General features: G+C 48.0%; 3 protein-coding genes across 6 annotated transcripts in view; 2 read left to right on the top strand and 1 right to left on the bottom strand.

Annotated features, from left to right (window-relative positions):
- The first annotated feature begins 1,112 nt into the window (after nucleotides 1-1,112).
- b3galnt2 (beta-1,3-N-acetylgalactosaminyltransferase 2) lies at nucleotides 1,113-11,384 on the top strand. Its single transcript, XM_056609403.1, has 12 exons — nucleotides 1,113-1,355; nucleotides 1,801-1,927; nucleotides 2,257-2,357; nucleotides 4,313-4,518; nucleotides 5,301-5,396; nucleotides 5,522-5,665; nucleotides 5,779-5,857; nucleotides 6,429-6,612; nucleotides 7,487-7,612; nucleotides 8,151-8,310; nucleotides 9,534-9,590; nucleotides 10,081-11,384. Exons 1-12 carry the CDS (start codon nucleotides 1,253-1,255, stop codon nucleotides 10,219-10,221), a joined length of 1,524 nt encoding a protein of 507 aa, XP_056465378.1. The 5' UTR covers nucleotides 1,113-1,252; the 3' UTR covers nucleotides 10,222-11,384.
- A 4,762-nt stretch (nucleotides 11,385-16,146) lies between these two features.
- Nucleotides 16,147-24,182, bottom strand: ggps1 (geranylgeranyl diphosphate synthase 1). 2 transcript variants are annotated; one of them, XM_056608745.1, is made up of 4 exons: nucleotides 23,649-24,182; nucleotides 22,767-22,859; nucleotides 22,558-22,628; nucleotides 16,147-17,419 (listed from the first exon to the last, which is right to left on the bottom strand). In XM_056608745.1, the coding sequence occupies exons 2-4, from the start codon at nucleotides 22,837-22,839 to the stop codon at nucleotides 16,595-16,597; spliced, it is 969 nt and encodes a 322-aa protein (XP_056464720.1). In that variant the 5' UTR covers nucleotides 22,840-22,859; nucleotides 23,649-24,182; the 3' UTR covers nucleotides 16,147-16,594. The 2 variants fall into 2 exon arrangements, with proteins under 2 accessions (XP_056464720.1, XP_056464721.1); XM_056608746.1 differs by lacking the exons at nucleotides 22,558-22,628; nucleotides 22,767-22,859; nucleotides 23,649-24,182 and adding an exon at nucleotides 17,858-19,328.
- Nucleotides 23,971-26,373, top strand: part of arid4b (AT-rich interaction domain 4B) — a 46,935-nt gene continuing 44,532 nt past the window's right edge. For all 3 annotated transcript variants that reach the window (XM_056608742.1, XM_056608741.1, XM_056608743.1), the window contains exon 1: nucleotides 23,971-24,509. The gene's annotated coding sequence lies outside the window, so the exon portion shown is untranslated. The remainder of the gene's footprint in view (nucleotides 24,510-26,373) is intronic.

Below are 26,373 nucleotides of genomic sequence, written 5' to 3'. Positions count from 1 at the left end.
TGGGAACGGGATCTGTAGACGTGTGCAGCTGTATGTATCGATGAGTAGAGCTGACTCTCTTGGGTTAAAGCATTTAGGTGGAAGGCCCTGTAAATCCTTCATGGATGGAATGAATAAAAGGACAAAAAAGAAACCAGAATGTGCTGTGTGGCGTTTTGTCTACCGCTGCTGTCGACGGGGAGGCCTTCTCAAACCTCTTTAAAGGGTTGATATCTGCCACCAGGTGTGAGTGTGATTAGCCATTACAAGCCGTATGAAGATCTGCCATTTCTAGTGTTTTTGTGACATCAAAAGCAGGCGTGTCCACCTAGATGTAAGCTTGACAGATCAGTCTAACAGCCTAACCAGTGGACTGATGCAAATGTTGCTTATCTATCCATCACACAACTAGGTGGACACGCCCACTTGCGATGTCACTAAAATACAGGAAAAGGCAGATTTTCAAACGGCTTTAAATGGCTAATCACACTCACGCCTGGTGGCATATCACCCCTTTAATAACCGAACCGGGAAACCAGTGCGTCCCTTAATTAACTACTCCGTGTACAATACCGCTCTCTGGTGGAGGAAGAGGGCAGTTGAGGGAACATTGTATTTCGATTTTTACTGCTAGTGCTATGTATCTCCTTGATTCAGGCCCATCCTATATCAAATCTGTTAAATGTATTTATCTATTATATTCCCTGTTAAGAAATAATATAGATAGATAAGGACGACTCCAAAGGTTATGGACTTGAGTCTGAAATAAAGTTTTCATATCATATATATACTCGTAACTGGTTGGGTCCTGCTAAATTAAATACATATTTGCTCCGCAAAATTAAACGAATTTACCAAAAGATGCTTTCGACGAATTCACTTCTAAATGCGATCCTACATTAAATCCGTCATGGAGCCATACAACGGTCCGGTACTATATTACCCAGACACGTTAGCGGTTCCGCCTCTTCGCTTCCATTGGTCAGAATAGTTCAACACAAGAGGCAGACATGAGACAACGCTCGGAGCCGGTGTTGCCAGATTGGGTCAGATTTCCCGCCCAATATGGCAACACGCTGCAGCCACAGTTGCCAGATTGGGCTGGAAATCTGGGCCAATCTGGCAACGCTGCTCCGGAGCCAGAGACCCTGAGATGTGCTGCTCACTGGCGGACCGTCTCATGCTGCTGCTGCTGCCGCGGAGGAGAGCCGTCCTGTGATCTGGTCGGGAGTCTAGTTGCCGGGGCTTGGAGCATACATGAAGCGGCCCGTCCATGCGCAGTCTAGCCCTTATTATCCTCCCATGTGCGGTCGCAGTCGTGGTGCACTTGTGGTTGACGTCTCCGACCACCACGTCGTTGGAAACCAAAGATTCGGGTACGTTTTCGATTGATGTTAACTTTTATCAGGCTTAAATTGAGTGAACTTTTCTGAAGCTGCTCTTGCTGTGTGGGTCTGCTTGTGGGGGTTTGTTGAGCTGTAGTTGCACCTTGGTGCGTTGCGTCTCCCGTCATGGTTTTTAGGTGTGCTTTGCTCTGACAACAGTTCACTTCTGCTGGGCGTTGCTCAGATGGGCTGGGTTGTCGAAATGTATCGAGAGAGTGTATGTAACGGGCGAGGATCAGAACTGTCTTGATCCCATCGTCACATTGTAACTATAGTAACTCTGGCCGATGATACATTTCGCAACATCCTTAGTTTTACTTGGAGCGACTACATCCGTGCGGCTATAACTTGATACAACATGCTGTGATTTTTAAATGGCAATGCAAAGTGTGTGATACCTCCTCACTGCGCTGATGCTGAAGTGTTTCCGACACAGATGAGGAGTTCTCTTCCTCCGAGCTGCTGGTGGGAGTGCTGTCAGCCCGACACCATCATGACCTCAGACAAGTTATCAGGGACACATGGCTGGGCTACCTCGAAGACCACCCCGGGTTTCAGCACAGGTCTGTTTCACCCCGGCCGCCTTCCCCCCCCTCATCCTAGCTCGGTTTATATACCGTTGAAATACAATCAGCTCATTGCACATGATTGACCTAGAAATCTAAGACGCTAATCTTTCGGGGTCTTTAGTATCGTTCCATTATCCTCTGCTCCTCCTGACAACACGATGGCCTATTATCAACTGTAACCATGGTGACCGAGGTGGAGACGGTGGATCTATATGGACATGGATTTGGGAGGAAAAAATAAAATGACATCCAGTTCTTGTGTGACCAATAATGACTGAATGCCTATGAGGTGACCCGGGATTTGGGGTTGTTGTGCTAATCAGAGTCGGGGTGAAGTTCATCGTGGGCCGGCACGGATGTCCCATCCCGGAGGAGGACAGAGAAGACCCGTACTCCTGCTCCCTGCTGAATCTCACGGAGACAGGTAACACAGAGTCTCTTGCTGCTGCTGCTGCTGCTGCTGCTGCTGTGTGAAGCACACATTCAGAAGGTGTTTAAAGCATGTCAAAACCCCCGTCACTGAAAAGCCCCCCTGAGATGCAGAGTAGGGAGCTGTTTGGCGGCCTTGGACTGCGTTACACGAGGGAGGAGGAGGAGCGGATAGCGCGAGTGAGTGTGTAGAGAACGAATGTATATACACAAAGGGAGAAGAGGAGGAGAAAAAGCGTGGTATTCATCGTCACCCGCGGCTCAAGGACACTCTTCTGTTCCCATCCCAACCTGAGGCCACAAGGAAGAGAAATCTCTCTGGCAGTCAACACTCACTCTGCAGCCGTAACTAGCCAGCCAAGTCTGTGGCTCCCTGGCTCCAGAAGAGATTAGAGCAATGGGCTGGGGGTTTAGCCACGTTTGAGTGATATAGGTTTTGACTTGAGGTGTCTCACTGTTAACCGAAGTTATGTTGTTGTCACCGGTTGAAAACTCGACTGAGCTGAAGAGAGTGAAACCCGATACCGCATTTGAGGCGGTATCGAGGGAATTTCCGATGCTGGTATCGGCATCGGAACATCTCTAGTCGTTTCTGGTAATTTTTGGAGGGATAATCCACCTGTTGTCTTTGCATGTCTTTACACCCACCGCTGTTTTAGAATGTGATCCTTGCTGCTTTAAAATATCTTCCCGAATCTACCATCCCTAACACCACATAAAGAGTGATAGTGGAAAGAGTGGACAGGAGAGATCCAGTTTGACAGAATGATTGTATGGTTTCATGGGTATAGCATAGTGATAGAGTGGCAAAGAGTCCTGTCGGTTGGTTTCACAAACATGGTTGCGTTCTAGCGCTATGTGCTGTTGATAATGCAGTGGGCAAATTGATTCCCAATGCGATTCCAATTTATTTGAAAGGAATAAAGCATTGAAGTATGGCCAAGAGGAGCACTCGGAGAATCGCGCTAAAAAAAGAAGGAAACCAATCTTTTATTTATTTCGGTCCATGCAGTAAAACAAACCCAAGTGTACTTGGTATCGGGGTGCTACTAATCCCCCCCGCTGCCGGAGACGGGGGAGACGTTTTAACACACTGGCATTCCTCTCTAATTCCTCGCTTTAAGGCTGCTGTGCCAATGCTCTTTGATGTTTAGGAATGAGCTTTAGAGGGGAATGCAGGTAGGAGGTGGCGTAATGTCAAAACACCTTGTGTGTCTCATTGATCTCCCGGGTAATAAAGTGCTCTTTTCTAATTAAGAAACCGCATTGGCCAGAACAGTAGCCCACCTTGAAGCCCCGGAAGTCCAGACAAAACACCTGCAGCCTCTTGGAAGTGCTGCTGGGAGCTTTTAATGGAGCGGGGAACCAAGAGAAGCCACGACTGTTTCGGCCAACGGTCTCTCTCCTTGTCTCTCTCTCTTTGTCTCTCTGTCTCTCCCTCTGCGTCTTTCTGTCCCTCCCTCTGTGTCTCTAATCTCTACATTGGCTCCGTCCTCAAGAGAGCTAAAGTGGTCATCAGCATGTTGAGGCAACTGAATGCCTGGCCTCTCCTTACGGTTAACCGGCCGTCACCACACAGACATAAGTTTAATAAACTAAAGGATGTTTTGTATACATGTCAATTATGGCAACCATTGTTGACCATCCCTGGAAGGAGGGATCCCCCACTCCCCTCTCAAGATTTCTTCCTTTCTAATTAAGGGAGTTTTGTTCTTGCCCCCTTGGGGGCTAGGGTCAGGGGGGGTCATAAATATGGCCTGTTAAGCCCTTTGAGACTGTACCTGTGATTTAGGGCTATATAATACAATTCTATTGCATTATATATTGCAATTAAATTGAATTGAGGCGATATTACATTCTGCTTCATCTCCCCTGATATCCTATGTCCTCCCTCCCTCCCCCTCCCTCCCCCCCTCCCCCTCCCTCCCCCCCTCTCCCTCCCCGGCCCAGCGGGGGGCCACGGCGAGGAGGCGGAGCTGGAGCTGGTGAGGGTGGCGGACAGCGGCGTCCTGATGGCGTCGGACGTCTCCTCGGTGGCGCTGGACTTCAAGGTGCTCCACCCCGTGGTCATCACCCGCCTGGGGGTGTTCCCCGGGGGTCCCGCCTACCTCCTGCCCGCCAACGTGACGGTGAAGCTGCACCAGCTGGACCAGGAGGTACCCCCGCCCTAACCCCCCCACCACCCTTACCACCGCCACCGTCTCACAGTACGGTCCAATCGGAACGCGGCCCACTGACTTTGTTTTGGCTGTGGAGAAAGGGGCGGGCCAGACGCTATGCAAATGCACGCGGCCAATCACGCACGTTCGGCCATGTGATTGGACTTCTGTCTGCATCGTCCCACGACGGCAACGACGACAAACTCCCACAACGGCAAATGGGGGAGCAGGCATGCGATGCAATATGGCCAGAGTGACCCAGCGCACCGTTTGTTTGGTGTTTGTTGTTGTTTTCTTTTTTTTAATGACCACCGATAGAAACTCCAGCTAGCCGTGTGTGTGTGTGTGTGTGTGTGTGTGTGTGTGTGTGTGTGTGTGTGTGTGTGTGTGTGTGTGTGTGTGTGTGTGTGTGTGTGTGTGTGTGTGTGTGTGTGTGTGTGTGTGTGTGTGTGTGTGCGTTGATGCGCGTGCGTGAGACAGTGTCTCGTCTCGGTCCCCAATCTCGGTTCCACTTTCCCTCTCCGGGACCGGGATCCAATTTGTAGGCCTCCTCTTGAACCCTCTGCTTTTAAGACAAACGGCCCCTGTGCTGTCCAGGAGTCCAATGATACGTCTTCGTCTCATCCCTCCGCCGTGTATTTTTATCTTTTCCATTTCGGGTTCCCGCACACGGTTATCAACTCACCTGCGCTTCCTCGTCCGGGAGCCCGGTGTGATTTGTTCTGTTCTGTTCTCCCCCCCCCACCCCCACCCCCACCCCCACCCCCACCCCCGGGCAGGAGGCGGTGGTCTCGGCTCGCTTCAGTGCCCTCAGCCCGGGCACCCAGCTGGGCGGCGTGTGGTACAAGCCGGTGGAGCAGTTCATCCTGCCTAAGGTGCTTCGGTTTGTTCCTTAAACGGGGCGGCGGCGCCGGTGAGACGCGCCGGTGACATTTAGCAGAAAGGTTCGGTGAGGTCGGAGGCTGATGAGCGGTCGTGTCCCTCCCCGTTTTCGACGCAGGGCTTCGAGGGGACGCTGGTGTGGGAGAGCGCGGAGCCCGCGGGGCTGACCCAGATCAACTCCTCCTCCTCCTCCTCCTCTTCCTCCTCCTCCTCCCCGTCTGTGGAGCTCAACACCGGCGGGGGGGTGCTCAAGCTGGGCCCTGTGAGTCACGGCGACCGCACCACCGCACGACCACGAAAAGCCACAAACGTGCCGCCGCGGTCCATAACGTCGGCTCTGTGTGTGTCTGTTGTGTGTTCTCTCCCCGAGGGCAGACCGCAGAGGGCGTCCTTCCTCACCGCAGCGCCCTGGGCTTCCCGGGGCTGGCCGGAGGCTTCACGTTCACCATCTACGGTCAGCGGGAACGGCCGCGTCTCCTGCGGGAGGACGGTCGATTTACGAGGCTGCGGGCGGGCTGGGGCGACAGAGGCATCTTTTAAAACATTCCAAAAGAACATTGTTCAGTGTGGCAGGCAGTCAGCCTGTCCCTGACTGGAGGGCTTTTGTAGTCCTGCCAAAATTGAAATTACCTTCTTTCTTTTTTTTTTCCTTTCTCCTCCTCCTTCTCCCCTATCTGTCAGTGTGTGAGTGTCTGTGTGTCTTTGTGTCTGTGTGTGTGAAAGTGTAGTCTTTGTGTGCATGTGGGTGTGTGTGTGTGAGAGTATGTGTGCGTGCGCTTGTGTGTGTCTGTGTGTGTGTTTATTATCCTGTTCTTCTGGAAGTAGGCTTGGTTACTTAAAGGTCTACGTGGTTACAGAAACGCGAGCGTGTGCACTCGTATAATTTCCTCAATGCATAAAAATCTTTTGTAAATGTCACAGTGTGTCGTCACACACGTTTTCACCTATTTCTCGGATCAGCCTCCTCATCGTTATTCTGGTTTACTCTCTCGCTCCGTCTCCCCCCCCCCCCTCCCTCCCTACAGAGCGGGAGGCGCTGGCGGGGCTGCTGCGGGGCCGGGCGGCCCGGGCCGGGCTGCATGCGGCGGGGCTGCGGCAGCAGGACGCCGCCCTGCGGCGGGAGAGCCTGGAGCACGGCGACATGGTGCTGGTGGACGTGGTGGACACCTACCGCAGCGTGCCCACCAAGCTGCTCCAGTTCTACAAGTGGTGGGCTCGGCACACCTCTCCCCCGCTCACTCACTCACTCACTCACTCACTCACTCACTCACTCACTCACTCACTCACTCACTCACTCACTCACTCACTCACTCACTCACTCACTCACTCTTTCCCCCCTCCCTCTCTTTCTCTCACTCACTCACTAACTCATTCTTTCTCTCCCTCTTTCTCTCACTCACTCACTCACTCTCCCCCTCTCACTCACTCATTCACTCACTCTATCTCCCCGTCTCTTTTTCACTCACTCACTCTTTCTCCCTCCCCCACTCACTCACTCACTCTTTCTCTCCCTCTTTCTCTCGGTGTATCTCCCCCTGTCGCTCACTCACTCACTCACTCACTCACTCTTTCCCCCCTCCCTCTCTTTCTCTCACTAACTCACTCCCTCTTTCCCCCCCTCTTACTATTTCTCTCATTCTATCTCACTCACTCACTCACTCACTCACTCACTCACTCACTCACTCACTCACTCACTCACTCACTCACTCACTCTCTCACTCTCTCACTCTCTCACTCTCTCACTCTCTCACTCTCTCACTCACTCACTCTCTCACTCACTCTTCCCTCCAGATTGAGCATGTGTGGAGGGGCAGGTGGAGGTAGGAGGGGGCTCAGAGGAAATCAGCGAAGCCTATAAATGAGCGTGTGCTACTGGCCTAGAATGTAGAATTTATTTATTTATTTCTGGCTCGGTTTTCAAATCGGTGCCACCGCCTGTGTTGACTCTGACGTCTTGGAGGGAGGAGGCTCTCGTTCACACACACACACACACACACACACACACACACACACACACACACACACACACACACACACACACACACACACTGTAACGCAGGGTGGCCATCCCTCCCCGCGGCAGGTCGGTGAAGAACGCCGAGTTCAGCCTGCTGCTGAAGACGGACGACGACTGCTACATCGACATGGACGCCGTGCTGACGAAGATCGACCACAAGGGCCTTCGGCGCAACAACTCGTGGTGGGGGAAGTACGTACACGCGTCCGCACCTCCGCTGTGTGTGTGTGTGTGTGTGTGTGTCCTGACCCCGTTCTGGAATCAGAACAGGTGGATGTTAGCTAGATCGTACCCCAGCTCCCCCTAGCTGCGTGTGTCGAGGTGTCCCTGAGCGAGGCAACTCGGCCTAGCTGCCAAAGACGAACGGGCGGTTGGCTCTCACGGTGGACACACCAATGTGAATCTGTGGCTGTGGTAATTATGTGCTTCGGTCGGCCACTAGTCCGAAAAGCACTTAAAGCATTTAAAGGCACTCCACTCCACTTACCATTTGTGCCTAGTCGTCAATCTAACCATTTGTCAGATGGTACATGCATGGCTGCATCCACAATATGATAACAGGGTTTTTTTTTTAACAGGGTTTCATGTTGGATTTTGCAGCACTACTACCCAGGGTTGGGGGGCTGGGGGGGGGTTACAGCTGTCTTGTGGCCTTCTGTTCTGTCCGCTCTCCACTCAATCAAAGGCTGTTAGAAACGCTCCCACATCGATCCCGCCTGTACTGACCCAGTTTCAGGCAGAGCTGGGCGGTGGACCGCATCGGCAAGTGGCAGGAGCTGCAGTACCCCAGCCCCGCGTACCCCGCCTTCGCCTGCGGCTCGGGCTACGTGGTCTCCCGGGACCTGGTGCAGTGGCTGGCCGACAACGCAGACCAGCTCAAGGCCTACCAGGTACGCAGCCCCACTGGAGCTAGTGATGCACGATGTGGGGAAAAAGTCATATTGCGATTATTGTGGACAATATTGCGATTTGCGATTGCGATATACTAAACAAATGGTGTCATGAGTCTACTTGCTTGGTTATTAAGGAAAATGCACACGGATTACTGATAATAAATATATAATATATAATAAATGTTTATTTCTCAACTCAAACATACAAACTTAAACTAGCATAAAAAAATACAAAAACAAAAAGTTTTGTACAGTACGGTTTTCAAAATAAATATTTTACAAAATAAAATAAATATCTTTTTCAAATAAAGGCATTACTGCAGTGCAACAATTTGTTAGGTTTTCTCAATAGTACAACTAAATAAAAAAAATTGAATGAATAAGAAAATACAATTTTTAAAAAAAATGTATTTATTGATTTTGCACTTTTGCGATTATACAACCACAAAGGCGATTAATCATGCAGCACTAACTGGAACACAACAGCAGCAGCAGTCTGAGTGTTCACTGAAACCATCCTCCTTTCCTCTCTACTACTATGCATGTAGTCATTTATATAGACAGATACAGTATTTAAGATATTTATAGTTACCGGTAGATATGAGATATTTATATCGAACGATAGATAAGAGATGTAGATGGTTAGATAGAAAGATACATGTGAGATGTATAGCGATAGATAGATGGATTCTTGCACCATTATGGATAGGACAGTGAAGAGGGACCGGAAAGTGGTCTGAAAAACAGGTAATTGCAAAGGATGCAGCATAGAACCACAGCTGGAAATTGAACCTTGGTCTCGACAAGGCCTGCTGCCTGCCTGGTTAGCGACGCAGACCCTTTCATCCGAAGCAACGGTGTGTTTTGGATTCCTATCATTAAGGCGCAGATGGAGGAGGGGGGGTGGGGGGGAGGGGGGCATCCAGCACCATAACCACTAGACTATTCCACTTCACATGACCTTTTCTCCGCAGACAGAAAATGATGGGGTTGTTGGCTGATGAGTCCTCTCCTTCAGACACTCGGCAGTTTAAATGAGTGGTGCGGGTGATTGCTTGCAAGGAAAGGTGTTAAAAATAAAGTAGAGTTGACGCAGGCCCTCGGTTACGCTATTTTCGACACGACTTTCGGGTCACAGAAGTATCGTTGAAAAGACGAGTGTAACGGGGGCCCTAAACATGAACCAGTGTCTGTGTCGTCGTGTTCCTCTTCGTCCCCAGGGAGAGGATGTGAGCATGGGCATATGGATGGCTGCCGTCGGGCCGGACAAATACCAGGTAAAGTACCACTGTGTCTCACTCAATCGCTTCGCCAGCTCCTTCAGAGTGAATGAGTGAATAAGGGAGTGAATGAGTGACTGAGAGGACGTGAAAGAGAGAGAGGGGGAGAAGAGAGTAAATGAGTGAGAGGGGGTGAAAGAGTGAGTGAGATGGGGAGAGAATGAAGGAGTGAGAGGGGGAGAAAGTGAGAGGGGGTGAGTGAGTGAGTGAGTGAGAGAGAGGGGGAGAGGGAGTGAGAGAGGGAGAAGAGAGTGAATGACTGAGATGGGGTGAAAGAGTGAGTGAGATGTGGAGAGAATGAGTGAGTGAGTGAGAGGGGGTGAAAGAGTGAGAGTGAGTGAAGGAGAGAGTGAATGAGTGAGAGGGGGTGAAAGAGTGAGTGAGTGAGAGAGTGGGGGAGAAAGAGAGAGTGAAAGAGTGAGCGAGGGGTGCATGCAGGGCCCTACCACTTGTAGAACTGGAGCAGCCCGCTCTCCGTGTGATCCAGGACCCGGGATGGCTGTGTGAGAAGGAGTGCTACCAGGACATGCTGTCCTCCCCCCAGCACAGCCCTGAGGAGCTGCGTCTGCTCTGGGCCAGGAAGAGGCACTGCGGGGACCCCTGTGGCTGCCCCTGGGGGGGCCCCTGAATCCCAGCCGACCCCCCCCCCCCCCTCCGCCGGTGGGTAAATAGAACAGGAAGAAAAGGAAATCCACTGGACTCACACGAGCGTTTTAGGTTGCTGCCGTTGTCTCCATCTCCGTCGACGTCCGTCCTTCTTGTGTGCGCTACAACGTTGTCGTCGTCGTTGTTGTTGTTTTTTTAAGTTGTCGTTGTTGAGGTTTGTTTACTTTAGGAGCGCGCCTCACCACCGTCGCCGAAACTTCCTGTGCAACACTTTTCGAGATACTTTTTTCGACCCCAGACGTCGGAAACCGACTCGAAAGCCAGGATTTTTTTAACTGCCGCTACAAGCTGTCAGCGCTCGTTACATGAGCTCGGGGAATGGGTTTCCAAGTTGAGGGGGGGAAAAAAAGTATTTAATTCAGCAAAATAGATGTTCTGTGAATAAAGTGTGACAGGGACGGGGGAGGAAGCGAGACGTTGATGTGCAATAGCAGCAGGTGGCGCCGGCTTGGTGATATTAGTGCCGTAGGAGCCCGCCTCTTCGGGAACGGAGATGTAGGGAGGTGGTAGATTGAGATTTAATGAAGCCTTGATACTTTAACCTGAAATGCCAAAGTTGGAGTCTTTGGCGTGGGACGTGATGGCCTTTTAAAAAAAGAAAAGAGATTGTATTTTACATTTGAGGCGTCTATTTTGTAACTTATTCTCTTAAGCTTTTCACATACTTCACGGTTTGTAGATATCAAACACACACACAGACACACACACACACACACACAGACACACAGACACACAGACACACACACACACACACACACACACACACACACACACACACACACACACACACACACACACAGACTCTTTGTAATGTGTACCGTAACTATTGTCGTGTACATTGTGACGTGGCCTTAATGTATTCGCCAGAGGCATCAGACATGCGTGAAAAAAAATAAAATAATGCGGATAACGCACACACTGCGAGCTCAACAAAATGTGTGTTTCCGACGTGCTCCATGCTATCGACAATGACTGTGAAATTTAGACTCTGGTTTCCTGGAAACCTTTTATGGGGAATAAAAAAAAATACACTCAGCAACGTCTTTGTCACCTTTTATTTGGAGATCTGAGTTGCTTCTCATGGACCCATCACACGCACTTAAAAAGCATCTACTAAAATCTGTATTTTTCTGCTATTTTTTTAATAACTTGTGTTCTGCAATATCAAAGAGCGGGGTTGTGTAGTGTGTCTGTTGGTGTTGGCAGTGGTAGTCTGCAGTGCACCGTCCAGGGAACGCTGTCAGTTAAAACCCACCGTGTTCTCCCTGGTAGACGTGTCCGTTCTCCCTGCAGTCAAAGGGAAACGGAGGGAGGAAGGGCTTTGATGTCCGATGCTGATTGTTTTACTTTGAGTCCGAGTCGGAACCGCCTCGCATGCTGAGTATGGGAGGGGATGGAGATTTAGCTTTGGACCATAACGAGTCAGTAGTCATGTATAACTTACTGGGAAGAGGCTCTCGCGTACATACCAAGTAGCAACAAATAAAGTGTAGGCTCAGTTTGTACTCAAGTTCCGACAGCAATGTTTCAGCAAGGCTTCTCATGCGCATCTTCCTCTGTTGCCTTGTGCTTGCTCTAGGCCAAGGACAGTGAAGCCACTTGAGTGATCGGTGTGTCGCATCAATTAATGTCCCCTAGGGTAACGATTCATGATTCTTTCCTTGAAAGAAAAATCCCTAATAGAGCATAATACAGACCATTTGTTTTTATTTAGTGGCCTCTTTCCTTCCCCAACCCCCCAAGACCGATCCAGCGGGTATAATTCATGCTCTCAAGCTGACATTGAGGCACACCCCCCCCCCCCCCCCCCCCCCCCCCCCGCCTCTTCATCTCACCCGCCCTTCCCTGCCTCTCAACCTCACCAGACCCATCAAATCCCCCCCTGGGTCTCACTTGCAGCGAGTGACTTCAGGAAATATCCGCATCTACCCTACACGCACACAAACGCACGCACACACCTCCCTTTAGCGCCTCTTCAAAAGAGGCACTTGACTAGAATTTGTCTAAACTCGATTGTTTCATCGATAATGTCGTTGACGTCTCGTTATTCACTCTTCTTGTAAACTGCTCCCATTATTCCGAGCGTTGCTCTGACTGCTCAAACGAGGACTCTGCTCACACACGGCATTACAGGCAGGAGGAGGGGTCAACTTCACAGCCACCTCTGTCACAGTAATGATGCCTTCATTTCACATTCACTGCCGCGGGTGACATTATCTTGTCATAAAGCACTTTGTGTTCAATTTTGCATGCAAATCGGATGGATCCAATGGCAAATGGCATGTTAAGGATTTGAAAATTGTCCGTTGTGTGAAAAAGTAGACCAGTGATTTCCGGTGAGCTTGGCAGAATCTTCGCCTTCGCCTTTTTTGGAACGGGTTGTCATCACCTGTTGGAAACATCATTTCTTTTGAAACATTGGCTTCTCTTCACACGTTCTACACTCTGTGAGATCCCGTCGATTCTCTCGGTGGCACCAATTATTAGAAAAGACTTGCCCAGAGCTAAATACATTAAAAATGAGGAAACCAACTGATAGGGATTTGTGACGTCTGTAATCACACAGCAGCTCCCGTGAAGCGGATAACATTGACTGTCCTTTTTATATCAAAGGAACCGTGATGATGCTCGGGGGTGAGCAAACATGAGCCTCAGGAGAAGAGTCAAAGGGCTTTTGGTCCGAACAGATCCGGTGAGCACAGGCGACAGATGGGTAGATGGATATAAATACAGATGGATATATTTTGTTGCTTGTGGAGCATGAAAGCCCAAAGAGTACAGTAAACACATGGCACTCTTTTTCATGCCTTTTCAACAGGGTTATTTATTCGAAACGGCATGCTCCTGTTCTCGTCTGTCATCAAGGAACGTTGACTCTCCTATCGACTCCATTAGCCCCGCCGTCGTCTATGACTGACGGTGCGAGATGGGCTACAGCTGTCTCCGGTATTGTGGAGGAGAAAGGTCTGAGGGTCTGGCTGGCTGGCGTGCATCAGCGCCGGCGCTCTTTCAGCTAATTCCACCCAGCAACTTTATCATCACACATAAAGGAAAGGGAACAGGTGGCTGTCAGTCAACGTGTGTGTGTGTGTGTGTGTGTGTGTGTGTGTGTGTGTGTGTGTGTGTGTGTGTGTGTGTGTGTGTGTGTGTGTGTGTGTGTGTGTGTGTGTGTTAGAGATGAGGAGGAAATGTGTTATTCATGAAGCCATGCATCCTCAAACCCAGGATCTGGGGGATAGTTATTCAGAGGAATGAAGGGATTATTATTAGACGCACTCTCTTCCTCGATAGGGCGACAAACTCGCAGTGCCAATCTGGGATCGCATCTGTGTTTTTTTTTTTTTTCTCTCACTCCAATACAGTGTCTCACTTTTAGAACCACAGCACACAGGAAATTGAATGCTGAAGAGGCGATACGGGTGTGAAATTATTCAGCCGAAGCTGCGCGTTGGAATCATAATTAGACATCTGTGGGGCCAGTGAGGAGTAAATCATACGTTTCCTAAGCTCTCTTGACCCCATTGTAGCGCTTGATGCAATAACATGGAAGGGAATCTGTGGGATGATGCGTAGTGCGGGCAATTAGGCCCGTCGTTACCGAGTCGTTTTCTCTTTTAAGAGGATCATGAAGTTTGGGGTTTATCGCTATAATGAGGAGATTCGTAGTCAAAACACTGATGTAATATGATGCAACGGAGAATATGGCAATGCTCCCGCAGCAATTTATCTCATTATGGCCTTAATGTATGTGGAGTTATTTCAATTTTGGACTTCGATGTTTGGATTTTCCTTTTGCAATTAGTTTTGTAGTGGCATACTCAATAAACCCCAGTGTGTTCTTCTCGGAGTTGTTATGTGAATGAGTACAAATGCTTTAATAAATAATACTATACTGATGGAATTATGCACAATAAGGGCGAACTGAGGCCCAACTAGCAATGCAAACTGATGTATTAATAATATAGCTCCGTCAGATTCATAAAACACCTCTTAATCATTGCATAATGATGTCAGTGTATTATAACCTCAGCAGTTTATACTTAAATCTAATTGATCCCATTAAATCAAAGTGATGGGAGTCGAACATCCAGCCATCAAATGGACTTATCCAAGCTAAACTTCAAAGCTTTGATTGGTGCAATGTGACATCCCCTGCGATCTTCTGCATGGTAAATCACATCCCGTAACACCAATTTAAGCCAATCAAATGTACACCTATATTTCACCAGAAGGTATTGCTGCTTTGCTGAACGATTTGCAAAATTGCACAAAAATAAAGAAAAATTTAACTTTTTGGCAAAATGGCCTCGTAGATACACCATCGAAGTAGAAAACAGATACACGAATTTTTGGCAGAGAGGCTGATTGACGGCAAGGCTTGAAAGAGGCATGCAGCTGCTCACACCAATACCATTATGTTTTTGTGATCTGAAAGAACTCCCCGGTCACCGTGGGCGGAGAAAATCAATCCTGCCAGCCGCGGAGGAGAGGGGAGATGAGGACAGAGATGTTTTGTGATTACTGTGAGCGACGCGGTCTTCTGCTCTGCAGAAAAACAACTTCTTACGCCCCTTTTCTGTTTATCATCCAAAGCAGAAATGAATTTGCATTAAATTAACCTGCTCTCTCTCAGCGAACCTCGGAGTGGAAAATTACAACCGGGCAGGAGACAGAGTTTGTAAGAATCAAAACATTTTGATGAATCGATCCACTTTTTTTGAAGAAGCAGCCTTAACTCCATTTGTGCTTGCACATCATTAATTATAGAGCAGACATCAGGAGCAAGAGATTTTCTGACTTTGGCAAAAGGACACAGCCGTCTCCCAGGCTATGAGGGACATTATTCTGATTGGTGCTTGGGAGACCTTTCAAATTCACCCAATGGCTTTCCAGCCATGTCTGACAGCTACACTTACAAAAAAATACTTTCTGATTAACTTTAATGCTTTCAGGCTCAAATATAATTTGAATTGCAACCAAGTATATACAATAAACCCATTTAGGTGTGGTCCTAAAACAGGGACTGTGGTGGATAGATACAGGTAAACATTGGACATCATGGTTGTCAATTCCACAGGGTCACACAATTCAGTGTGACTGTAATCTATGTCATGTAATATACAATGAGTAGTAGCAGTAATACCTTATATCAGACAGGAAGCCATGGGTCTCACTCATCTCACAGCCAGCTTGGTTGTTAATGGTAGGTGGGTGGGCTACTTCAACATATCCTATTTAGAAATCAAGATGTATGGAAACTGAACATTCAGAACAAAAAAACGAAAAAAAAGTTTTATTTCCCCATGTATATACTTTTAATTGATAGATGCAAAAATCTTCTGCAAAGCACATTGTGCAACGACAAAGATGACTAGAATACTAGTGACTTCAGTGGGAATGTGATTAAAAAGTCATGAATGGGAAGCCAGATATGAGCGTGGTATAAAGTCACTTTGTGAGGCTTGCTACCAATCAAAGCTGGAGCTCGATGGAATGGGCCTTTACAGCAAACCTTAATGCAGCATGAAATGAACAGCAAGCAGTAGCATGTGTGCAGGATAAAAAAAAAAAAAAAAAGACAGATTAGTAACAACGATTTTTTTTTCGACGCAATTGGCACTCTGGCAGCAATATAGGTACAAATAACAAAACAATCCCATTTGGGAGAATTTCACACACACCTCAAGCGAAACTTCATACCCGAAAAAACGAATTAAGTAAACCAACCTCGAGTTTTCATCTGTGTGTTTTTTCTGTGTGTGTGTGTTTTTTCTGTGTTTTTTCTGTGTGTGTGTGTTTTTTCTGTGTGTGTGTGTGTGTGTGTGTGTGTGTGTGTGTGTGTGTGTGTGTGTGTGTGTGTGTGTGTGTGTGTGTGTGTGTGTGTGTGTGTGTGTGTGTGTGTGTGTGTGTGTGTGTGTGTGTGTGTGTGTGTGTGTGTGTGTGTGTGTGTGTGTGTGTCAAGCCCAGAAATGAGATCCGGGGTCTAACCTCATTGTCGATGGATAACAGCTCAAACCTTTTCGCTGAGCGCACAGTTGCACTTCTCTCGCATACACGGAACACATTGCGCAAATCAGCGTTGGCAAAACACACCCGCACGTCTGGGAGGCACAAAAGTAACACAACTTTATTTGGCTGCATTTAAAACTGTTACCATTCGGGAACACAAACAGTGTTTTTGGGGTTTCTTGGACAACGGAGTCAGGGGACGGTAAACGGATCTCCCCTCGTGATCCGACGAGAGGGACCTCCTCCAGTCTGTCGATCCGGGCACCGTGGCGCTGGCTCAGGCCCACGCGGCCCGGGTTCCCCCGGTCCGTGGAGGCGGAGGATCCTCACTGGGTTTCGCCCTCACCGGCCTCCGCCTCGCTGTCACCGGCCGCCGCCGCCTCGCCGCCCACCGCCTCCACCTCCTGGTGCATCCTGCCCAGGTGTTTGACCAGGCTCTCCAGCTCGGGGTTCCCGCCCAGCTCCCGGATCAGCCGGTAGGTGTCCTCCTCCAGCGTGCGCAGCGTCTGGCGCGTGTAGGCGAACGAGCCCACCTTCTCCAGGTAGTCCACGCAGTAGCGCTTGATGTCGGCGTTGTCCGTGCGCTGCCGCAGGATGTTCTGCACCTGCGTGCTCTCGGGGCACGACCAGATGGCGTGGATGGTGGGGAACGAGAACTTGCCCTCGGTCAGGTCCTCGCAGAAGCTCTTGTTGTCGCTGTACTCGCGCGAGCGCAGGTTGGCGTAGTCGTCGCGGATCTGGAAGAAGAGGCCCAGCGTGTCCAGCAGGGGCTTGAGGTCGCGGCCCCAGCTGGAGAAGAGCTGCATGAGGCCCACGGCCAGGCCGAAGAGGCCGCCCGTCTTCTGCAGCACCATGGCGCGGTACTCCTGCTCGCTGGGGCAGGTGTAGGTGTCCCTCCAATGGATGTCCAGGCCCTGGCCGCGGTGCAGCTCCAGCAGCTGGCGGGTGAAGACGCGCACGGCCTCCGGGTGCTCCAGGGTCAGCACCTTCTCCAGGCCCAGGAAGTAGACGTAGTTGGCCGAGTTGATGACGGAGGGCACGCCGTAGATGCTGTGGGCCACGGGGAAGCCCCGGCGCAGCGTGGAGCTGTCCTCGATGTCGTCGATCAGCAGGCTGGCGTTGTGCAGCATCTCCGTCACCTCGATGATCACCTGGGGAGAGGGGGGCGTGGAAGTAAGACGACGCTCACGCACACAGACACAGACATCAAAATGCAAACTGACTTTCATTTGTATTCATTTTTTAGGTCACACAGATTGTAACCAAGTTCCCTTAATGTGGTCGTTCCTGTTTCGCTAAAATGTCAGGGTTTGCTTTTTTCATTTGGTTGCCATTCGAAAGGTCTGTATTGTTTGTTTCGTCTTCCAAAACATTCAAAAGAAAGCTGTGCCGTGACTGATCAAATAAACCATAGTATAGTGTAACAAATTGTATATCGAGTTTGTTATTGTGTAACAAACAGGAAAAATAATGCTTGTATTGCTCCTACACACTACACAATCGCAGTTTATAGGAGCATATACCTGAGCAATCCTGAGCAATACAATTACATGAATACTACATTAGAAGTGTGCTTTTGTAGTGCTTACTGTGCCATGTACCGCAAGCCTCCACTAGAGGGTGCCATGTCCATACTTCACCCAGTCTTACAGCACTGGAGGCTGGAGTTAAAGTGCAACCAAACCAACGGAGCATAGAGTTTAGCCAAAACATTAACAAAGTAATTGGCCGGCCAGTCAGTCCGACAGGTAGGATATCAGGAGACATCGCTGAGGTCGAGATGCTCAGAAGGAGAAGAGGTGGGGAGCAGAGAGTGCTCCAGTAGTTAAGTTAGTCGTAGAACCAGCTGTATTGGCTTTGGCTGGACATGAACTAGGGCGTCTGTGTTGATGACTAACAGCTTCTCCTAGACAAACATTCTGCACAAAGTGTTAGTAGGCCTCGTGGCCAACACAACGCCCAGTGGGTCGGGCCCCGTAACAACAACCATCACCTCAGAAAGCACACCGTGACGGCAGTCGTTACACGCTCTTACAGCAGTCTTTACAATCGGACTGAGCTTCATGTCCTTGCACGCCGGGCAAATCATGACGGAAACACATTTCCGCAAAAAGGATGCCCTCCGGTTACAATAACAGAAACGGCAGAAAACACAAACAATCGAAATCATTCAAAAGTGCTGCGTCGCGTCCTGCACTCCAGCAGGAATCCAATAACAGTGAGGACTGTCGTTGCATAACTTGGCGCTTTTAATGCCCTTATCGTCGCTCTCGTAAGACTCCTTGATTATCACTGGGGGCGGTGGACTTCATCTCCCACTTTGGCATCGCGGCAACCACTGAACCGTTATGAATGGAAAGACTCCATCACAATCATGCGAGCTACGCTGCACTCAATAACACAGAAGAGGAAATGACAAGAGGCAACGGTGGCCTAGAACATGTTTGCATCAATCCAGTCTGGTGATCTCGGCATGTCACCTGCTCTGTCCACCTCGGAAATTAGATGAAGCATGGGGAGATGGACACCGATGTCGTGCAGTTATTCAACGACACAATGGCCGTTTCTTACTTCCTTTGACTAATGGCCTGACATCATTATTGGTTCATTCAACTGCAGTAGCCACCGTGTTTGTCTTGAAAACGGAGAGGATTATCTCAATGCCTGAGTGTGTGTTCATTCAAGTCAAGCGTATTTGTCTATCTCCATCACGATTTACATTCTCACAGAGCTTCAATGGCCCACGTTCAGACGAAATAAAACAAAGAAAGCTTTATGGAAGGACACAAAAAGGAGGCATAGGAGAGTCGTTGGTGCCGGACAACCTTATCAGGATTGTCCAATGGCACAAGAAACAGCTGCTAAAACGTGATTGGCTACTATAATGTGAGCACACGCCCAGGTGGAACTCCCCCTGTTCCCTCCTTCTGCACTACAAAACAGTTAAGCTCTGCATGAGGTCCACAAGCGTGTACATTTCTAAATGACTTTTATTCAAAACATCGTCTTTAGTAGTAGCACTTATAGTAGAAGGAAGACTCATGAAAGTGGGGGAAGCCCCAGGGGAAGGTCCCAGCCAATGAAGGGTTGGAGAGATGGGAGGGCACAGGTTCATGATAAGAGTGAAGAGCTGGATGAATGCCCTTACACTGACTCTGGGGGGGGGGTGGTGGGGGGGGAAGAGACAGCAGAGCTGTAACTTCCTGGCAACAGCAGGCCCACGGTGAGCAGGGGGCGGGGCTCCAGTCTGCCTGACAAGTTCAGCTAGAATTGACCCAGCAAAACTACTACTACGACCCCGCTACATACGAACACGAGGAGGAGAGTGAGGACCAGAGGCAAGGCTAGGAGTGAACTCTCGGATACGAGAGGAATCATTTTCAGGGACAAGCCAATTCGCTTGCCACTACATCACTGTAGCGAGGGGTAAAATAAGCTGTCAGACTGCAGGGCAGCGTCGGTTGTCCGTTCAACAGCCTGACAGGGGAAGTGAGTGCCACCACGAAGGCTTTTCTTTGCAGCCACAGTTGAATATCAAAAGGGCTCATGCAAATGCAGCCTTGGGGAAAGAGCGAGCAAGACGTCACAACAAAAGCTCTGTTAGCTAACAGGGCACGACAAATACATAGTGTGGAACTTTCATTACTGCAAGTGGAAGCTTGTAATGCAAAACCTTTTTCCATATTTGCTAGAGTGGTCATTCAAAATAATGAGAAATGCGTCATCTAGTAAGACACCAAAATATGATCTGGCAGCATATAGTGCTATATTTAGTGCTTTGTACAACTGCTGTAGGAAAATGCATAATAATCAGAGGAATCAGTCTGGAACTCAATGAATCTGACAAAATGCATTACATGGATTTCTCTGAAAGATGTCTGTGTTGTCGTTTACTTCCCTGGAGGCACATATTAAAATAGAATATAGGTGCATTATAAAAGGATAGACTTACATCATCTCTCACTTTGTCAGAGCCAACATCATCCTACACATAACTTGATGAGAGAATAACCTCGAAGGGACGGACGGAATGGCCGCACTGACACTCCTGTCATTCATTACGATGAATCTGTTGGTCATCGCTACAGCAAACAGTCCCAGCACTGACACATCCACCACAATGCCCCTCTTCTGAATCTAGAAGGAATCTAGAAGACCCCAAATGAGACCTGATCATAATCTTTCCTAATGTGGTGGACACTGGTCAGAGGAGCCTCCAATACACCATCTAATTCAGGGGTCTCAAACTCGCGGCCCGTGGGATGATATTTTGTGGCCCCCTACTTGACATCAAAGTTTAGATGATCTAATTATAGCCCGATCATTAACGTAGATTGGGTCAGTTGTGCTACCTTTTTTTTGTGGCATACTTGATGTGGCCCAGCCTGACCCGGACTCCACATCCAGCGGCGCTGCGGCCCCCAGGTAAGTTGAGTTTGAGACCCCTGATCTAATCAGTTTATTGTTATGATCATTTAACACGCCAATGTAGAACACTGCAGAAGGTAAATCAAGCCACTGATTTACCCTCACTCACAGATGGATAAATATGTTTAAAAAGATGTCCAACAGCAGGTCACATTTCCTTACATTCTTGAACTCGAAAAGCCAGACAATTCACTAAGAGATAGATTAGTGTCAGGCGTGCCATTTAACACACACAGTCCCTGCAGTTAGCAGAATCCTAGTGTCGCGCTGAATCCACAGAGAGCCGCTTTCTCAATAAGCCCAACATGTTTATTGTGCTGATAAATGTGGAAGAGAACCAGCGGAAAATGCCAGATTTGTTCAATTCTACCATCTTCAGCCATGTCTACTGAACTGGAATCGTTTGACAAATAAAAACAAGAAGCGCTGGCAAGCCAGAGGGATTGCTCACTGTAGATGCTACTTGAATAGTGTGTGTGTGTGTGCGTGGACGTGCGTGTGGGGGGCACAAAATATATGCAGTCTCCCTTTTTGAAGGAAATCAAAAAGTAAGCAAAAGTTAGTTTTTATCAATGTCTCACCAAACGTTGCTAATGCTTAAAGGTATAGCATTCTGTATAGAAATGGTGTCTGTTTATTTCCAACGTTCTCAAATTACATGTTGAAAAGTGCCACTTTATGAACTGAGCATGTATTTTTACATCACAAGCCAGAAGGACTTGGTTGACGTTTGTATTTCTGAAGCCATCTGGCCTCTGGCCATTGTTTCTTCTGTAACACTACACCAATCCTTCTAGTCAAAAACCCAATTTGTTGGAAATGCATTCTAAGAACGGCAGTGATGGGTTAAGTGCCTAACGCGATTAATATTGATCCCTTTACCCTTTTAGATGACAGAAAGCAATATCGGAGGGGAGGAGGGGAGGGACAGACAGCCATCTGATAAGGCTGGAGCTTGAAATCAGGAGAAAAACTAGGGAAAAAAGGTTAACCCGGATAATATTGGTTCATTTCAGTCAATGTGGCTTGTTTAATTGAGAGGGAACCACCAGAGAGCAGTTACTGGAGACGTCTCTGTTTTGAGTGACGCTTAAGCCAATAATTCTGGCTGGCGATGAGCTTTCTGTCTGGCCTTGGCGCTGGCCTGATGCAGGCTAACACAGCTCCCTCAGTATCTCATTTCCTCTAGCACCACGTCATCTAAGCTGTCACATGACCAGCATGTGGACACGAGACACGAGACAAGAGCCCGGAAGATTGGTGCATAGGGAGGGTGATGTAGAACTGATGTAGCGGAAAGGAAAGGTTCTATCATGTATAAACATAACATATGTTCTCTGCACTGCTACTCTCCTTAACAGTTGGAGAGTAGCAGTGAAACGTGTTAACCTTAACATCTTCCATTTATTTATTTTTTTAAACTGCTTCCATCCTTATCAGACCACAGACATATTAACCATATAAATAAAGACTTCCTTGTCACTTGCCAGGACTATTTCTGGCAAGAAGTGAAGAGCTGATAGCAAATGGTATATATTTATAGATACTGCTTTGATCTTAGCCACTGCGACCACACAACACATGTGCACAAACCCATTCCTGCAAAGACAGGGGTACAAGCAAGTCAAGAACCAGCTCAGTGGTTGATCCCCATGGTTGTCACAGTTATGATTCAGCTGGCTGGCCCACAGAAGAGGTCACAGAACTGGCTCTGAACATTGCTAGACGACTGCCCTGTTTCAGTGATTCAAGTGTGTGGTTAGCAGTAGAAGAGATTTACACAGCCTCATAGCATCTTCACGACCCCCCCTCAGCCTGTCAACATATAGTGGGTTGGTCAGGAATATAATTGCTGCATTACCTGGAGTTTGTCATCTGGAACATTGAGCCAGTGGTTGAAGGCTTGGGACAGTTTTGTCCGAACCTGTTTTCCTGCAAAGGGAGTGAAGGTATTAAGTGACGAAGAAGGGCAATTTTGTTCGGTTCTCCTAATTCTTGTCTGTGCTGAACAACTATGAATGCTGAAAGGCCTAACAGGATTAAAATAAATTAAACACACCACAAACATACCTGGCAGTTGTAGCAAATATTTGTATGGCTCCAGAAGTATTCTTTCAGGAGACGATTTGGTTTTGCCATCCATTTCTTGATGTTTAAACAAATCTATTGGAGGGAAAGCCAAAGTAACCATAAGATTCACTAGAGCCGTAATTTAAAAACTGGAAGATTATGATATATACAGTATATTAGTTAGCAATTTCAAAATGTAATGTTTGTATAGCTATTGAATTGACACTGAGGCAAGTTACACAGGTTTGGTTATAAGATGTTACTATGACTATAACATTTCCCCAAAAAACAACCATGTCAAATACTTATGTCCATCATAAGCCTATTAAAAGAGGGTATTTAATCAGAAAATACAATTTGTATGTTATTTTCTGCAAAGATTGATAATATGTCATGGAAAGTACTTTTCATACTGCCTTTAATCATAAATTATGAGGTGGTTCAACAAAGATTAAATACAATCAATTTATTGACAAAAGTTCAACAGCATGTCATAAAATGGAGATATAATCAATGTAAGCTATAAATAAGTTATATATTGAAATGGATAAGGAAAAGTACAGACTCTATTCTTAACATTAATAACACCATCTAAGGACGAATACCTTATTCAGATAAAACTTAAACAAAGAGGCTTCACTGATGTGTCCAAGACCAATCTTACATGATGTAAATAGATATAATGTTAAATGTAGGTTAACATTGACATGAAGTATCTTTACTTGCTTTATATTAAGCAAGTATTGGGATACAATGTACATGTAGATACACAATCAAATTGCTGTTAGCTTTAAGAAGACATTGGAATTATCTTGACATAGATCAAGAAATGTAAGATAGTTAAAAGGTCTACAGCTCAACATTTCAGTCAGCTCCACCCACCTTACAGAGACTTGACAGCTTCCCTTCAGTCTGGTGGCTCCCCCTTAAGTGTTAGCCACCCTGCTAGTTAGCTTCAACACAAATAGAGTTAGGGCTCCTTCGAACGACTAATAATTCCCATTCAACTTTCCTAAAGAGGCCACGCTAGGTCACCAACACACAAACGGGTTCACATCAGTGGAAACCAAAGCGAAAGAGCTCTAATGTTCAACACGCGATGACACTACTATGTCTGTACGCTACATCCGCTCCGTTGCTAACGTGGACGGGCTAGCTGGGCGGCTCCACTGAGCATGTGCAGAAAAGTAAGGGGACTTCAACGGGGATGCGTCATGTACGGTCTTTTTAAAAGACGGCGTATCCCTGTCAAAGTAGTTAACCTTCAGCTACAACGCCAATATACATATTTGCAGAGGCGGGCGAGCCTTTAATATGTATCGAACTAACGCGTTAAACAGAAAAAACTATGGTAGTTGTAGTCTTTTTTTTTTTCTACGCCAATACGAATGAAATACATGACGTCTTGCAGTTTAAGAGCGCAGCAGCATGTGTTTTTCTACTGGGTCAACCAATGGCTGTGAAGTTGAGGTGGCCACAACAGCGTGTGAGCCAATGGGCGACCGGGCAGGAGGTGGAGGCGGGGCTTGTTGACCCATCAGTCACGTTCGGGAGGCGGGGACAAGGATCAACGAGAGAAACGCTCGGCTAGTCGACGAGAGGCACTTTTTCCCTATCCGCATCCTACATTGACTAGGTCTAACGGACGACACGTATAACGCATAATCCCCCCCGGATTACGCACATCAATGATTCTATGGATTACTGATACATTTTCATCGAAACACAGGGGATTTTTGAAAGGTAAGGTCGTGTTCCAGCCCCCGTTATTGTGAGCGTCTAGCTAGCTGCTGCTACCGCCGCCGCTGTCTCCACCAAGCTAACTTATCGCCAACTACGGCGTGGGTTTTGTTCTAGGAAACCGAGGCTCCGTCCCTCGGAAGGGATGATCGACTCGAGACACGATAGATTAAGACGTCAAAATGCAAAAAAGAACGGGGAAAAGGTTTCGAGGTTTGACAAACTTGGTGTGTAATGTCGACCCCAGCGAGCGGAGCTGGGGACACTGGGAACACTGACTGGTGGTGTCTCTGGACGGGGTCTGTTAGGACGGGGTCTGTGAGGACGGGTTACAGCGGGTGTAGTGGATCGACTGGATCCGCTACACCCGCTGTAACCCGGTGATCTGATGGATATCAATGGATCCAGTCGATCCCCGAGCAGTGGGTTCTTTTGTGCCGTGGGCAGTGCTCCGTTCTCGCCTCCACGGTGCTCGTCCCGTTTGGTCGAGACCCGCTGGGCTGTGTTGTCATTGATCCGCTCCGATGGGAGGTGCTCGACGATGGTTCATGTTAATATTTTAGTGTTATAGATAAAGTGTTATCTATCTGTTTAACTATTGCCATCCGACCAAATAGTTCAGCGTGATATTTCGCGTATTTTCGGTCAGTCGTTCCTCACGATCCACGAAACAACCGTGTATTCACTGTAGACTATAATCAGTGTCGGAGTGTGTGGATTTGTCTGTGTGTGTGTGTGTGTGTGTGTGTGTGTGTGTGTGTGTGTGTGTGTGTGTAAATATATGTGTGTGTGTGTGTGTTTTAATAAGGTAGTGGATGAGTGAACGGGTGTCGTTAGGACATGCAAAACGATCATCCTATTCGAGGGCTTCATGTCTCCGAGACTGGTCTATGCAATAGTTAGGGGCGGGTGACACGGTATGCTTTTGGCGTCGTTTGTTTTGATGGATCTCCGTACATGTGCGGTGAAACAAGCTTTCCAATGCATACACAAGGACGTTTCGATATTTGGCTACTACTCCTACATAGTCCTGACCATGACCTTGTTGCGAACCGATTCGTTTCTTTGTCAGAAGCAACGCTGATCACCCTCACTCGATGAATGGTCAGCACATCTATTGACCCCTCGATGCACGGATCCCGGTGTAAAGAGAAGTGACTTGTAATGGAGGCATCGTAGTACTTATCAACTTCAATCTCTGTATATTTCAACGTGTGTGTTGGAGGGGGGGAGATAGTGGCTGTCTGGCGTTCCAATTGTTATTACTCTATTTCTTGGTCGAGTAGTGTACTCTCCGCAGAGCAGCCCACCTTGACGAGAGCCACTCACGGAATATGAACACACTGACGAGCAGTGTTTCTCCGCAAACAGACTTTTGTCTTGGAGAGAGAGAAAGAGACGGAGAGAGAGATGGCCCTGGCGTTGGCAGGTGCATCTCGACTACTAACGCATGTCCCCGTGATGTGCCAAAGTGCTCTTCGTGTAGTCGGCTGTCAGGGACAGAAATTGCGTCATCCCTGGTCCGTGCAGGGTGTATAGTTATATGTGCAATGCAGTCATACGGCACAAGCTCTACGTTACCGTGGGCTGCTCTTTAAGAATGAAGCACCCAACTATTTTTCTGCCGACGTGTCCCGATGTTTATTTCTCCCCGCCAGTGTAGTATCGTCTGATGCTCGGTGCGTTGGTGTGGACCTAAAAAGAAATGAAAGCTAGTAGATAATCCATTTTACTTCTTGCTTGCTTACCCTTCATACCTGCACGCCTGCACGCCTGACACGGGGCATTAAATCAACGATTTATAAGTCGAAACGAATCACTAGGATGTGTTGTGATTGTATGTGCAATGGTGTGGCAATGTGTATTT

The sequence above is a fragment of the Gadus chalcogrammus genome, chromosome 15, assembly GCF_026213295.1.
Source record: "Gadus chalcogrammus isolate NIFS_2021 chromosome 15, NIFS_Gcha_1.0, whole genome shotgun sequence".
Lineage (NCBI taxonomy): Eukaryota > Metazoa > Chordata > Actinopteri > Gadiformes > Gadidae > Gadus > Gadus chalcogrammus.
This window is presented reverse-complemented; position numbering and strand designations above follow the sequence as displayed.